The 14,696-nt window shown below is 41.2% G+C and overlaps 3 protein-coding genes across 3 annotated transcripts; all 3 read left to right on the plus strand.

Annotated features, from left to right (window-relative positions):
* The first annotated feature begins 937 nt into the window (after window positions 1-937).
* On the plus strand, window positions 938-3,964 carry LOC116204929 (protein NRT1/ PTR FAMILY 5.10-like). The gene is made up of 4 exons (XM_031537307.1): window positions 938-1,134; window positions 1,404-1,621; window positions 1,814-2,361; window positions 2,703-3,964. The coding sequence occupies exons 1-4, from the start codon at window positions 993-995 to the stop codon at window positions 3,514-3,516; spliced, it is 1,722 nt and encodes a 573-aa protein (XP_031393167.1). The 5' UTR covers window positions 938-992; the 3' UTR covers window positions 3,517-3,964.
* A 709-nt stretch (window positions 3,965-4,673) lies between these two features.
* Window positions 4,674-8,197, plus strand: LOC116204931 (protein NRT1/ PTR FAMILY 5.10-like). The gene is made up of 4 exons (XM_031537309.1): window positions 4,674-4,987; window positions 5,101-5,318; window positions 5,946-6,490; window positions 6,908-8,197. Exons 1-4 carry the CDS (start codon window positions 4,849-4,851, stop codon window positions 7,722-7,724), a joined length of 1,719 nt encoding a protein of 572 aa, XP_031393169.1. The 5' UTR covers window positions 4,674-4,848; the 3' UTR covers window positions 7,725-8,197.
* Window positions 8,198-10,541: 2,344 nt separating this feature from the next.
* On the plus strand, window positions 10,542-13,581 carry LOC116204930 (protein NRT1/ PTR FAMILY 5.10-like). The gene is made up of 4 exons (XM_031537308.1): window positions 10,542-10,860; window positions 11,033-11,250; window positions 11,695-12,242; window positions 12,530-13,581. The coding sequence occupies exons 1-4, from the start codon at window positions 10,722-10,724 to the stop codon at window positions 13,341-13,343; spliced, it is 1,719 nt and encodes a 572-aa protein (XP_031393168.1). The 5' UTR covers window positions 10,542-10,721; the 3' UTR covers window positions 13,344-13,581.
* The last annotated feature ends 1,115 nt before the right edge of the window (window positions 13,582-14,696 follow it).

The raw sequence follows: 14,696 nt of genomic DNA on the forward strand, positions 1-14,696 counted from the left end.
TGCATTCTATATCTGCTATTGCTGCTTTTTCGCTGCCATTAGTGAAGGTTGTCCTGAATCGATGCAACTTCGACTCAATGCAAAGATTGCTCGTCGATGGTCTGGCCGGAGCTCTCTTTCAGCTTACATGACAAGAAGCTTTAGCAATCTCCGCTAATGACATCCGTTAACCTCGTCCGAACCTGACCGATTTCAATGGCCTCACCAATCACGACCTTCAAAAGGCAGTGAGCAGTCGGTTTTTGGTTCCTGAAAATGGCTCTTTCTGATTTTCCAGCTTTCCCTTAATCGTCGAACACCGAAAGGTACAGAATAAATACTCCCAACAGACTCTTAAAACTCTTATTCGGGAACTGTCATGTGATATCGAATCATCGACCGATAGATGCCTTGTGCCCGTGATTGAATGGACAAAATACCAGAAGCCTCATCAAAACGCTTCGTCCCGCTCCAATTCCTTTCTTTGGGCAGGCACGGGGCAGCATCATCACCTGTTCATTCACTTTCTCCATCCCGAAATCGGCAATAGTTCCAGGTTTGGTGTTCATCATCCGGTATTCGAAAAATTTCTCAATTTACAAAATTAAAATATATATATCTGTTGGGCAAATAGATACACCACTACTATCAAGACTTTGATGATCCGTTTGGTTTTAGAGTTAAAATAATTTTGATTTTGATTGTGGAAAAGAATAAATGATTGTGTAGTGTGTTGAATTAAAATTAAAATTAAAATTTTTGACTTGAAAAATGTGTATTTTTATTGTGTAGTGTGTTGAGTTAAAGTTAAAATTAAAATTTTTATAATTTTAGATGCGAAATCAAACGGAGTACGATAGTTTATCGGTTATATATGGAAAATTACATACAATTGGCACACCAATTTATGCAGCAGAAAGCGTGGGCTCTAATCAATAATTGCCCCCTTGATAAATGAAAAATTATATTTGGAAAAAGGAAAAGGGTCAAAATCTGAAGTCTCTTCTTTCTCTATGGATGTGAGTGAGATGGCGACCTCTGATTCTTCCGGTGAGGTGTCCCCGGATAACGCCGTCGACGGCGCCATCGACTACAGAGGCCGCCCAGCTTCCAGATCCAGCACCGGCCGGTGGAAGTCCTCCCTTTTCATCATCGGTAAAAACGCAACTCCTACAGTCCGTACAGAATCTGGCCGAAAGTTGCTGTTGTCACCCTGTATTTTACGTTCTTCCTACTTTTGTCCCCATTACTTTTACTAAGTTGCAGAAAAAATTGGCGCGCGGATAAAGGATATTTTTTTTCCATTTCGAATTATTAAAAGGGCTATATTTGGGATGCATTTCGAAAATGATACAAAGTTAAGGGGATAAAGTTATAATTTTGCTGAAAATTTGGACCGAGCGGGACCAACTTTCGATTCGTAGGAGTGGAGGTGGCGGAGAGATTCGCTTACTATGGGATTGCTTCGAATCTGATAACCTACCTGACCGGGCCGCTGGGCCAGTCTACGGCGGCTGCGGCGGAGAACGTCAACGCCTGGGTCGGCGCGGCTTCGCTGCTGCCGCTCCTGGGCGCCTTCATCGCCGATTCCTACCTCGGCCGCTACCGCACGATCATCTTCGCCTCCCTTCTCTACATATTGGTTAGTCTCCCTTCTCCTCCATTGACATTGACCGCAAATGGAAGCTACTGATGGCGTGAATGTGATGACTGAACGATTATGAATTTTTGGATTAAGAGAGAATTTTGATTCATTGCTCTTCAAATCTGTTCGAAATGTCCATTTTGTTAACGGCTTCGTAGTCTGAGCAGCTCAAAGTTTCATGATTGACAGGGGCTTGGCTTGTTGACTCTCTCAGCAATCCTCACTTCGCTCAGCACTTCCAGTTCCGGTTGCAATGGAACCGCGTCGTGTTCCTCTTCTCGGTCCCAAGTGGTCCTGTTTTTCTTCTCTCTGTTTCTCGTGGCAGTTGCGCAAGGAGGGCACAAGCCTTGTGTCCAGGCTTTTGGGGCCGACCAGTTTGACGGGGAAGATCCAATAGAGAGCAAAGAGAAGAGCTCCTTCTTCAACTGGTGGTACTTCAGTTTATGCGCCGGTGTCACCGTAACGCTCCTGACGGTAGTCTACATTCAGGATAATCTTAATTGGAGCCTCGGCTTTGGGATTCCATGCGTTGCTATGGTGGTTGCCTTAGGAGTGTTCTTGATCGGGACAAGGACTTACAGGTTCAGTGCCAAAAGGGGCGAGAGGAAAAGCCCGTTTGTGAGGATTGGGCAGGTGTTTCTCACTGCAGTTAGGAATCGAAGGACCAGTGCTCCATCAATGGCTGCTGAAGAAGAAGAAGCTCAGGGACTGCTCCGATCAAATTATGACCAATATAAGTAAGACAAGTGATTTCCTCTTCATTTTCTTCCTCCAGCTCTATACATCATCTTCGCAATTTAAGGCGATAAGACTTGTTTCGGTATTATGTTTGATGGGTTGAAAGTGAACCAAAGAGGGTTTTTCTTAGATGGCTTTTTGGTAGATTTTATCCTGGGAAATCAGGACGTAGATTGAAAGATAATGGCAAGGAAATTCATAGAATTCTTGTAACTGATGTGCCCCACGAGCACAAATAGCCTTTGTTTAAACGAGAGTTGAGTTGAGGGAGACTTCTGCCCGAACGCTCGAATTCATTATGAATATATCCTTATGCATATTTGATCCCTTAAAATGACAGGTTTCTGAACAAAGCGTTGCTGGTGCCAGACGACTCAAAAGCAAATGTGATGGTATGTACTGTTCGTGAGGTTGAAGAAGCGAAGTCTCTACTAAGACTCATCCCCATATGGTTTACAAGCTTGGTTTTTGCGATTGTCTCAGCACAGACCTCAACCTTCTTCACCAAGCAAGGTGCCACAATGGACCGAACATTGTTCTCTGGGTTTAAAATACCGGCAGCTTCCCTCCAGGTCTTTATCGGCCTCGCAATAGTAATCTTCGTCCCAGTCTATGATCGGGTTTTTGTCCCCATAGCGCGATCCATAACCCACAAGCCATCCGGAATTACTACTCTTCAGAGGATAGGGACAGGAATTTTCCTCTCTATAGTCTGTATGATCATTGCAGCTCTGGTAGAGATTAAAAGGCTCGAAACTGCAAGAGACTACGGACTGGTCAACTCACCTGATGCTACCATTCCGATGAGCATATGGTGGCTCGTTCCTCAGTACTTGCTCTTCGGGCTTGCAGAGGTTTTCACTATGGTGGGCCTACAAGAATTCTTCTATGATCAAGTACCCGATGATCTGAGGAGTATTGGTCTTGCCCTCTATTTGAGCGTATTTGGCGTCGGGGCCATACTGAGCAGCTTTCTCGTGGCAATCATTGAGAAGTTAACTAGTGGTAGCGGTGGAGACGGATGGTTCTCGGATAACCTTAACAAGGCACATCTCGACTATTTCTACTGGCTACTGGCTGGTCTGAGTACTCTCGGATTAGCCGCCTTTTCCTATTTCGCGAGTTCTTACATATATCGGAGGAGAACAACATGACGCCATCATTCCTTATTGCTGTCACCATGATGAATCCTGCATCGGCTTCTTTCTTAGTAAACTCATCGCAGTTCCGAGTATCCCATACTATTGTTTTTCCTATGATGCGCTACGGTGATAAAAAGGTTGGCATTGTACATATAGCTCGTGTTCATCGGAGTTCCAAAGAATTTGTTGATTCGAAACATGCTGAAACATTTGTCGTATGAGTAGGAGGTTTAGTGTGGTATCAGCATTCAAACGTGGAATCAAGAATTCTGAATTCGACTTTCATCATTGAGTACCTTTGACCCTTATATTTCTTCTACCTTATATATCTCCTCCTATAGGACTTCGGCCTCCTCTGTATTATCAGAAAAAAAAGGGGTTGTTTGGTTGGACGTAATCTTCGGATTTTCCCGCTTTCCATTGTATTTTATATCTTTGATTGCAAATTTAACTATTGTAATCAATTTCCCGAGTTAAACTTTACAATTGTGATCGGTAAAGATTTTGTATTCAAAACGCGTGGAGTTGTCATATTACAATGAGATTACAAACGTGTGACTCGCGTCTTATATTTACCACCCACATACCTAGTAACTCGATATATTTACGAAACACAACATTCTCATATTTCGACCTACAATTCAGGAAAAATTGATTCCACGATTAAATTTTTCCTATAATTGACTTTTGTAATTTAACAATTATTAAGGAAGAAATAAATGTTTGTTGACTTTGAAAATATGAATATGTTACTGTAAGAGAAGAGAAGCCATCAGCATTTGATTGGTAACAACATTAGGGAGCGGTTATTCGGCAAAAGCATTAGGGAACGGTTTGATTCCATGTAGGGTGAGGATTTAATATGGTCATATTCGAACTTTGAATAGTATATTACTAAAGTTGACTATTATAATCATTTTTTGAATTAAAATTTTACAGTCACGATTAATAAAAAATTTACATCTAAAATTGGTGGAATCTCATACTACAATCTTCTCATAAGACATATACATATATTTGCACTTAATTTTGACTGCTGTAAAAATTAACTGAATTTTTTTTTAGGATAAAAAAAAGAAGCGCAAAAATCGTTTTTGTCTCTTTTCGCGCGTCGGCGCCGACGTCACTGCCCGCTCGTCGCCTTTCTCTGCATGGCACCCACCATGATTTCTACTTGAAGCTCAATCAACCATTCGGAGGTACACCTATGGAGGAGTCGCCATCGAACCGTTGATCCACATATATCTGACTAGCTACATTAGGCGGCCGCGGAGCCCTCCATCCTGCGGTTGAAACCGGTTGTCGCATCATCTGCTCTGACCGTCGCCGTTACCCCCTCAAGCTATGGCCGCCGTCTCCATCTCCGCTGAAGGAGCCCACTCTCCGCTTCTTGACGACTTCGTGGACGGCGCCGTGGACCACAAGGGCCAACCCGTCCGCAGATCCAGCTCCGGTGGCTGGAGATCCGCCGGCTTCATCATCGGTAGTTGAAAGACAGATAATTTTACTGCAATTTGTTAGGGGAACTGGTGGTTGCATGGTTTGCAATTGGGATCGGATTAGGGATTATATTAAATGCTCTCAATTCCGTTGTAGGCGTTGAAGTTGCGGAGCGATTCGCGTACTACGGAATCTCGTCGAATCTTATAAACTATTTGACGGGGCCGCTGGGGCAGTCGGTGGCCACGGCGGCTGAGAATGTGAACGCCTGGGCGGGCACGGCGTCGCTCTCTCCCCTGCTGGGAGCTTTTATCGCCGACTCGTTCCTCGGCAGATACCGCACCATAGTCATTGCCTCCGTTATCTACATCTTGGTAAGTTTTCTTCAACTTGCTCATGAAAATTTTGGTTCTTGTCATCTTTCTACTTATTTATTCTTTTACCATCTTTGTCATTACTTCAAAAGAAAGTTTTTGCTAAGGTTTCTTATCAGACTCCTTGGTTTGATGGCTAACTGTGAGCATAATGGGGGGAAGTTTTCTTCTATGATTTAGTAATAAGAATTCAAAATTCAATCTAGACTAGTTGTTGGGTCTTCAAAATAAACACAAACAATGAAACGATTTCGATGCTTTGTTCATAAAGCGCGTGTTAAAGGTTCATGCTCGGCCTGCTAAAGGTTTCATGCTTTTAGATGCTTGTCCATAAGGGCATGTGACTGTTTGAGGTTCGGGATCCGTTAGCAGCCGGTTGTCTCAACTTTCAACACACCATTGTACGGCCTTACCAGGGCGTAGGTGTTATATGGACTGCTGTGTTTCTATTGTGCAGATTACCCAAAAACTGCTCCGTCTTTTCAAAGCCTGTCATCAACAAAGTGACAATAATATTTTGGATTCTAGAGACTTAATATAGCTTGTCGTTTGCTTGTTGGATACGAAGGATTGTTAGTGTTTGACTCGGGTTACAATCTTATACACACTACTGCATTCGTGTAACAGGCATTGGGTTTGTTGACTCTCTCAGCTGTACTTCCTTCTGTTAGCCCTTCTGACTGCCAAAGTGTAGGGAATATCTCATGTTTTCCACCTTTTTACCAAGTAGTGCTGTTCTTCTTCTCTCTCTATCTGGTTGCAATTGCTCAAGGTGGGCACAAGCCATGTGTTCAGGCTTTTGGAGCCGATCAATTCGATGGACAGGACCCGCAGGAATGCAAAGCCAAAAGCTCCTTTTTCAACTGGTGGTACTTCTGCATAAGTACAGGGACCTTGATGACACTTACCATTTTGAACTACATACAAGAAAACCTTAACTGGGGTCTTGGCTTTGGACTACCTTGTGTATCTATGGCAGCTGCCTTGGCCCTTTTCCTACTTGGGACAAGGACATATCGGTTCAGCGCCAAGGGAGATGAGAGAAGCCCATTCTTGAGGTTCACTGCGGTGCTTGTTGCAGCATTTAAGAACAGGAAAACTACATCTCTGGCCATAGTTACTGACCAGGAGTCTTGTGGAACCCTGCCAGATGAAGGCTCTGAGCAATTCAAGTAAGGAAATGCTATTTTTCTTTCAAATAAGTCTGTGACAAATGGACCACAAAGAGCTTAATACCTAGGAATTTTTATCTTTTCTTTGGGCTTGTTGAACCTATCTAACTGAGAAGGTCTCGTGAGCCACTTGTAGCTGGTCAATTTACTATACTTGAACTTTTCCAAGTATAACAAGTTAATTAGTAAAGCTTTGAAGAGGTATCATGGGTCTTTAGTATCTTTATGATGACGATCAATGGTTATAGAACAAGATTTTCATTTCTTTGTATTGACAACTTTTTAACCTATTCATAAAAAAAAGAGAAAAAAAAAAGGAGACAACTTTAGAACCTATTTCCCCATGAAAGTCTCTGTAGAAGCACTGATTTTTATGAATATAATGTTCTTACATGAAGAGATGAACCACTTTGGCAGGTTCCTCAACAAAGCCTTGATTGCACCAGACGGTTCAAAGGAGGAGGGCAAGGTGTGCACTTTCAGTGAGGTAGAAGAAGCCAAAGCAGTACTAAGGCTTATCCCAATATGGGCTACGGGCTTGGTGTATGCTATCGTTTTTCAGCAGCCAAATACTTTCTTCACCAAACAAGGAGTCACAATGGACAGATCAATCAGACCTGGTCTCAACATTCCATCTGCATCCCTTCAAAGCTTCATCAGCATTGGCATCATTGCATTTATCCCCATCTATGACCGTGTGTTTGTTCCATTAGCCAGGGCGTTTACAGGCAAGCCCTCAGGCATCACCATGCTCCAGAGGATAGGAATTGGCATGTTCTTGTCAATTACTGCAATGGCGGTCGCCGCCCTAGTGGAGTCAGAAAGGCTTGAAATTGCCCTAGAATATGGCCTCATTGATCAGCCTAATGTAACAGTCCCGATGAGTGTCTGGTGGTTGATTCCTCAATACATTTTGATCGGAGTTTCGGACGTATTCACAATGGTGGGTTTGCAAGAATTCTTCTATGATCAGGTCCCTAGCGAGTGGAGAAGTATAGGTCTCTCCCTCTACTTCAGCATATTCGGAGTCGGGAGCTTCCTGAGCAGCTTTCTCGTCAGTGCTGTCGAGAAAGCAACCGGTGGCAGTGGCAGAGAGAGTTGGTTTGCTAATAATCTCAACAAAGCGCATCTCGATTACTTCTACTGGCTGCTCGCAGGTATGAGTACCTTGGAATTGATCACTTTCATCTATTTTGCTAATTCTTATATCTACAATAGGGCGAGACAGTCGTAAAATTGCAAATGCGTTAAGCAACTACTTAAGCAGCTGTACCTGTAAGTTGTGGAGATTGATGTATCATGCTTCTGGAAACTTATTCAGTCCTACATTGTAAATGTAACATACAGGAGATTGGAAGTCCTTAGGAATTGTAAGTATTGGAATTGCTTTTCCTGAAGTTCTATGTGAGCCCAGGAATGTGTCCATTAGGCTTCTACTTATACGTGGAATTGATTTTTATCTGGTAGAAAAAACATTTACTGGGAAGATATTTCGAGGTTCTAGTATATGTTTAGTTTGGTGGATGGAGTCAATTACAGGTGAGAAATTAATTCAAAGTTCGCTGCCAAACCGTTATTAGTTAAGATATGTGCATGGCAACTGAGATAGCTGAACTGATATCATACCATAGTTCTTTTTTTTTTCCTTCAGAAGAGGATCCCTTTCGCATGGAATAATACGTTTTGGATATTGTAAAATTTGATGCAGTGAAACCTGTAAAGCCACTCCTACATTAAGCTGTGTCAATATTAAATTGGAATTTCTATTCAAACTTGTGACTGTCGATGAATCTTTCTCCGAGATCATCGGGCATGCTATTCTTTCTGCTTAAACCAATTTGTGGAGTGGCAACATGTCCCTGTTATTGGAGCCAACTCACCGCTTATAGTCTGGCATGGTCATGCTGCACTAGTTAAGTACCTCATCCTGACAATTTAAAATTATACAAATCCGCTGGATCAGTCGATTTATTCACTTCATTATCTATTATCTATTATTACTATATGTGAGAAGGAAAGTAGTTTGTCTAACTTTTCCTTGTCCAAAAATGCCCGTAATAAAATAGTTTTAATTAATACTAGCTACAAAGTAAAAGTCGTAACTGTAAATTCAACAAATAACTACCGATTACTCACCACCTTTTTTTTTTCTCTTCATCCCAACTCTTTTTTTCTCTCTTACCTCCCAAGAAAACCGTCGCCTCCCCTCAAATTTTATTACCATCAATTTTAAAAAAATTCATGTGTAGATAAAATTGGTGGATGAATTGGTGTCTTAAAATTTATATATATTTATATATTTCAATTAATGTCATGACCAAAACGCATTTAATTAATTCCATGCGTAGCACAGGTTTCATCTATATATATTGATTCGAGAACCTTACCAAGAATTTATCGGTTTTGGAAAAAGAAAAAACAGGTTTTATTAATAGAATAAATACATTCTTCACTTGTTTTTCCTAGAGAAAAAGGTTTTCTCACCTGCCCTACCCAGCGAGGCCGCCGGTGACCTCGGGCATTGGCTGGCGCATGGATAGTGCTTGGCGCATTGTAGAGACAGAATGCAAAAAGTTGCGGGATGATTTTAAATGTTAATAAGGACACCTCTCTAGTATAATTACGTGTCATGCTAAAACTTCTTCCTTCGTTTTGGATACACGTAAGTCCCGCAGCCCACTACACATCCAACGGTGGGGAGATTCTGTATCACAGTAACATTAAGTCATGTTAGAAAATTCCTGTTAATAAATGTGGCGTCACGGATACTACGTATTTGGTGGAGTGCAGAGAGAATGGAAAAAGTGGTGATATTTAAAAAATGACTTTAAAAGTTAAAAAAGTTTTAAGAGAAATTTTCTTTTTCATGATATATTTATTATTATTAACTTATTTTTTCTTGATATTTTTTTATCTATTATTATTATTATTATTATAATGGAGATGGATTTTGAAACATAATTTTTTTAAATTATTGTGGTAGCATTTACTTAACTTTTTGAGATATATTTACTTGTACGAAATGAGTGATTTTTCGCATGAAACTTTATTTTCAATAAAATTTTGTTATTATCGCAAATAATGAAATCATAATACACTGAACTCTATATAGTATAAATGTGTAAATTTATAATGTTGAAGAGCAATATTATAAAACTCTATAATATTTTAAAAAATTACATAAATATTACCATGTATACAATAATATTAACAAAAGAAATTCACATGTTCTAATTTTACAATGAAAGCAATATATATATTTAGCACTTGAGAAATATAGAGATAACATTAACTTCAAAATCCTATAATAACTATATATATCTATCTTCATTTCTTCATTTAATGAAAGTTTAATAATTTGGAAAATTAATCAAAATCTAGGAGCTAATTAAATGATTTAAGAATCAAAATAGGATATTATTTTCAAAAAAAAAAAATTTACTCTATAAAAGTATAAGATCCTATTCCTAAATAAGATATTAATTTGGAAAATTTGAATTACTCCTAATTTAAAGTATACCTGCACGCGTTTATCTATTTTTGATATTATCATATTTACCCAAAAAAAATAAATAAATGGGGCAGGTGATGAAACCAAGAGATATTATTAGAATATTTATTATATAGATTTATTTATTTATTTATATTTGTTTTTTTCCCCTCAACTGGTGCTATTTAATTATTTAATATTTTTTGGTGGGACAAATTTTGTTTTTTTGGTTGAATTTAGTGGACAATTGGTTGATTGGTTCTTATGCTGCGTTTGGTTTCATAATAAGATTTTAAAATTAGATTTTGATTTTAAAAAAGAGTGGTATAAATGAGATCCATCTGTTGACTTTATATGAATTATTTTGTTTTATTGTGAAAAAAAAAGTGGTATAAATGGGACTCACTCTTTAAATTTATATAAATTATTTTATTTTATTGTGGATAGAATTAAATTAAAATTGTGATTTTAAAATTTCAGAGCAAACCAGCCTTTTAACTTTTGGCAGTTCCATGAGGGGAAGGGGGATTGGAAAAAAAAGAAGAAGAAGAAATATCTTTTAACTTTTCGCGCGTCACTTGCCTGCTCGTCGTCTTCCTCCTGGCTGCAACCTTCAACCAATCAAATTTTACTAACGGAGGAATCTTCATCAGAACCGTCTATCCGCATGTACGGACGATCCACATCAGATGATCCCGGAGCCATCGTCTGCTCTACCCGTCTCCGATACGTCCTTAGGCAATGGCCGCCGTCTCTGGCCCCGGCGGAGGAGCCCGCTCTCCGCTGCTCGATGACGTCGTGAACGGCGCCGTCGATCACAGGGGCCAACCCGTCCGCAGGTCCAGCTCCGGTGGCTGGACATCCGCCGGCTTCATCATAGGTAATAACTGAAGAAACATACACTATATTAGTAACCTGAAGAAGGAGAGACTATAAATTTTAGCGCGAGATTCATGATTATGTTGGAGGTGAAATGGTAATGTATCGTTTCCGACTGGGATCAGATTGGGAATATCTTGAGTTCTTAACTGCTGTCAGTGATTCGTTTGTAGGTGTTGAAGTAGCAGAACGATTCGCGTACTATGGGATCTCATCGAACCTTATAAACTACTTGACGGGGCCGCTGGGGCAGTCGGTGGCCACCGCGGCAGAGAACGTAAGCGCCTGGGAGGGCATGGCATCGCTCTCGCCACTTCTGGGAGCTTTCATAGCCGATTCATTCCTCGGGAGATACCGCACCATTGTCATCGCCTCTGTCGTCTACATCGCGGTACATATTCATCTCGGCCATTGTTCCTTGTTGCTCTCCTTGTATTTATAGGAATTACTCCTAAAGAAAGTTTATGCTAAGGTTTTATCATTAGTTTGTCTCAGTCAGTTACTGAACCGTGGTTAGAACGACTGGAAATCTCTGCTGAGTTGGTCCTCGGATCTTCAAAATAGACCTTCGTTTCTCCGGCTATTCCTGCTTGACCCGTGAAAGGTTTCATGCTTTCAGATGCTGTTTTAATAGGGCCTGTAACACGGACGTACTTGCGTGGTGCAAATGTCCCTATTTTACTGGCACCATCTTTGTAGAGCTTGTCGTGACAAATGACAGTAATGTGTCGGATACTAGACAGTTAATGTAGATTTTTTTTTTTTTCGTCGGTGGAAAGGCTTGTCGAAAGTGTTAGTTTACGATGTTATACATGCTACTATCTTGGTGTAACAGGCATTGGGGTTGTTAACTCTCTCGGCTGTCCTTCCGTCTCTCCGCCCTTCTGATTGCCAAACCGCTGAGAATAACTCGTGTTCTCCACCTCTGCACCAAGTGGTGCTGTTCTTCTTTTCTCTCTATCTGGTGGCAATTGCACAAGGTGGACACAAGCCCTGCGTTCAGGCTTTTGGAGCTGACCAATTCGATGGACAGAACCCACAAGAATGCAAAGCTAAAAGCTCATTTTTCAACTGGTGGTACTTTTGTATGTGCGGGGGGACCTTGTTGACGCTCCAAATCGTATTCTACATAGAAGAAAATCTTAACTGGGGCCTTGGCTTCGGACTGCCCTGTATCTCTATGGCAGCTGCCTTGGGCCTTTTCCTGCTCGGGACAAGGACTTACCGCTTCAGCATCAAGGGGGGTGAGAGGAGCCCGTTCTTGAGGTTCACTTCAGTGCTTGTTGCAGCATTTAAGAACAGGAAGAAAAGTTCATCTTTGGCCATAGTTACTGACCAGGATTCTCGTGGAACCCTGCATGATGAAGGCTCTGAACAATTCAAGTAAGGGAATGCTATAGTCTATAAGCAAGTGTTAGATGAAGAACCGAACTTTGACACTTAGCTAGTTCATTAGGATAAGACTAGTTCTAAACTTTCCCAACTTTGACAAGTTAAAATTATCATAACGAGAGAGTGTCGTCCATTGGTAATGACGTGACGTCTTTCTTGAGAGACAATGGCTTTTGAACGAGACAGTTTCGTTCAATGGCTTTTGAACAAGAGAGTTTCGTCCGTTGGTGATCCGTCTTTCTTGATCTTATTTGAATAGATTTAACCAACCTTGGCAGGTTTCTCAACAAAGCCTTGCTTGCACCAGATGGTTCAGAGGATGGCAAGATTTGCACTTTCAGTGAGGTAGAAGAAGCCAAAGCAGTACTAGGGCTTTCCCCGATATGGGCTACGGGCTTGGTATATGCTGTCGTTTTCCAACAACCAATAACTTTCTTCAACAAACAAGGAGTCACCATGGACAGATCGATCAGACCCGGTCTCAACATTCCATCCGCGTCGCTTCAAAGCTTTATAGGAATTGGCACTGTTCTGTTTATCCCAATTTATGAACGTGTGCTTGTCCCATTAGCCAGAGCCTTTACAGGCAGGCCCGTGGGAATCACCATGCTGCAGAGGATAGGAATTGGTATGTTCTTGTCAATCACTTCAATGGTGGTCGCCGCCCTAGTGGAGTCGGAAAGGCTCAAAACTGCCCGAGAATGTGGCCTCATTGATAAGCCTAATGCAACAGTCCCAATGTCCGTGTGGTGGCTGATTCCTCAATATGTTTTGATCGGAGTCTCGGATGTATTCACAATGGTCGGTTTGCAAGAATTCTTTTACGATCAGGTCCCGAGTGAGTGGAGAAGTATAGGTCTCTCCCTCTACCTCAGCATATTCGGGGTCGGGAGCTTTCTAAGCAGCTTCCTTGTCAGCGCCATCGAGAAAGCAACTGGTGGCGGGGGCAGAGAGGGTTGGTTTGCTAACAATCTCAACAAAGCGCATCTCGATTACTTCTACTGGCTGCTGGCAGGTATGAGTGCCTTGGAATTGATTGCTTTCATCTATTTTGCTAATTCTTATGTCTACAATAGGGCAAGGCAGTCATAAAAAGCTGTAAAATCCCAAATGCGGAAGCGGGGACCCGAGCAGGCCTACCTGTAAGTAACTTTCTTCAACGTTAAATCGAGTGCCTGTGGAATATTGTATCAGACATCTGGAAAGCTGTTCTTCAATCCTTGTACATTGTAATATAAAAGACATGATTGAGGTGAACTATTTGCAGTCCGATAGTTGACGCAGGATAGCTGGTCTGGGATCGATCATATAGTTCCTTTTTCTTTTGGAAGAGGTTTCTGTCATACCGAACAACAAAACCCGACGCAGTAAAGCCTGCATAAAGCCTCCTACCTCCATGCGATAATAACATTAACTGGTATTTCTGCTTATATATCGAATGATCCACGCAATCTTGGACTGAGATTGTACAATGCTCTCTCTTCTCTTTATGGTGATCGAAGCTACATTCAACCAGACAATACCTGTTCAATTCAGCCAAACAATCCTCTCTTTCACTTGATAATTGTTGAGCAAGAAGTGTCTAGACTCTACTTCCCTTTACCGAGTTTGGCGACCAAACTTAGCACATCGGAGTCGGAAGTATCGGACTAGCTGGGTAGCACATCAGTCGATTTCAGGGGACGAGATGGAATTCGGTACCTTTCTCCTTCTATCTTTGCTCTAGTCCAATCGTGGACTGGTAAAGACGTCCATGTGTACATCTACATGTATATGTACGTGTATACATGTATATGCAGTTGATGCATATGGATGGATAGGAGGGAGAGGAGGAACAGCTGTGAGGAGAAGACGTGAGTGGTGTGGGTCCGGTGGACAAGTTAGGCTGTGCGGTGGACCATTACGCATGACAGCCTCATTTCCCTTTGCAAATCTTCTCTGGCCGGCTGCCTCAATCAATCCAATATTCTTATTTCTACATTTAATTAAAAGTTATAGTGCCATTAAATGATTACCGATATATTCGAAAACTATCACCTTCGCCTATTCGAACCGAGCCAAACCCACAGTGAAGAACTTCCAGATTAAGAGAGACCGAGCTTTATATCGATCAGCGTAAGTGAAACATAAATGTAAAATTCTTAATGATAGATCGACGACACTCATCCGATCGAACAACTATCCCCGTCTCGAGAGGACGGCATATCTAATTGCCAGATAGTATTTTTGTACAATATATTAGGATTTATAATATGTATTCATATATAAGTTGTGTGTGAATATATATATATATATATACGTATGTATATAGATTAATAGTTAAGGGGTGTGTGTGTGTGGGGCAATGATGAGGTTTTCCATCTCATACCATGTCACAAGAATTCTTAAAACATGCGTTCACATTCACATGGATGCATCATTGACTTGTCCTTCGGACTACCTAAC

The sequence above is a fragment of the Punica granatum genome, chromosome 4 (genome assembly GCF_007655135.1).
Source record: "Punica granatum isolate Tunisia-2019 chromosome 4, ASM765513v2, whole genome shotgun sequence".
Taxonomy (NCBI): domain Eukaryota; kingdom Viridiplantae; phylum Streptophyta; class Magnoliopsida; order Myrtales; family Lythraceae; genus Punica; species Punica granatum.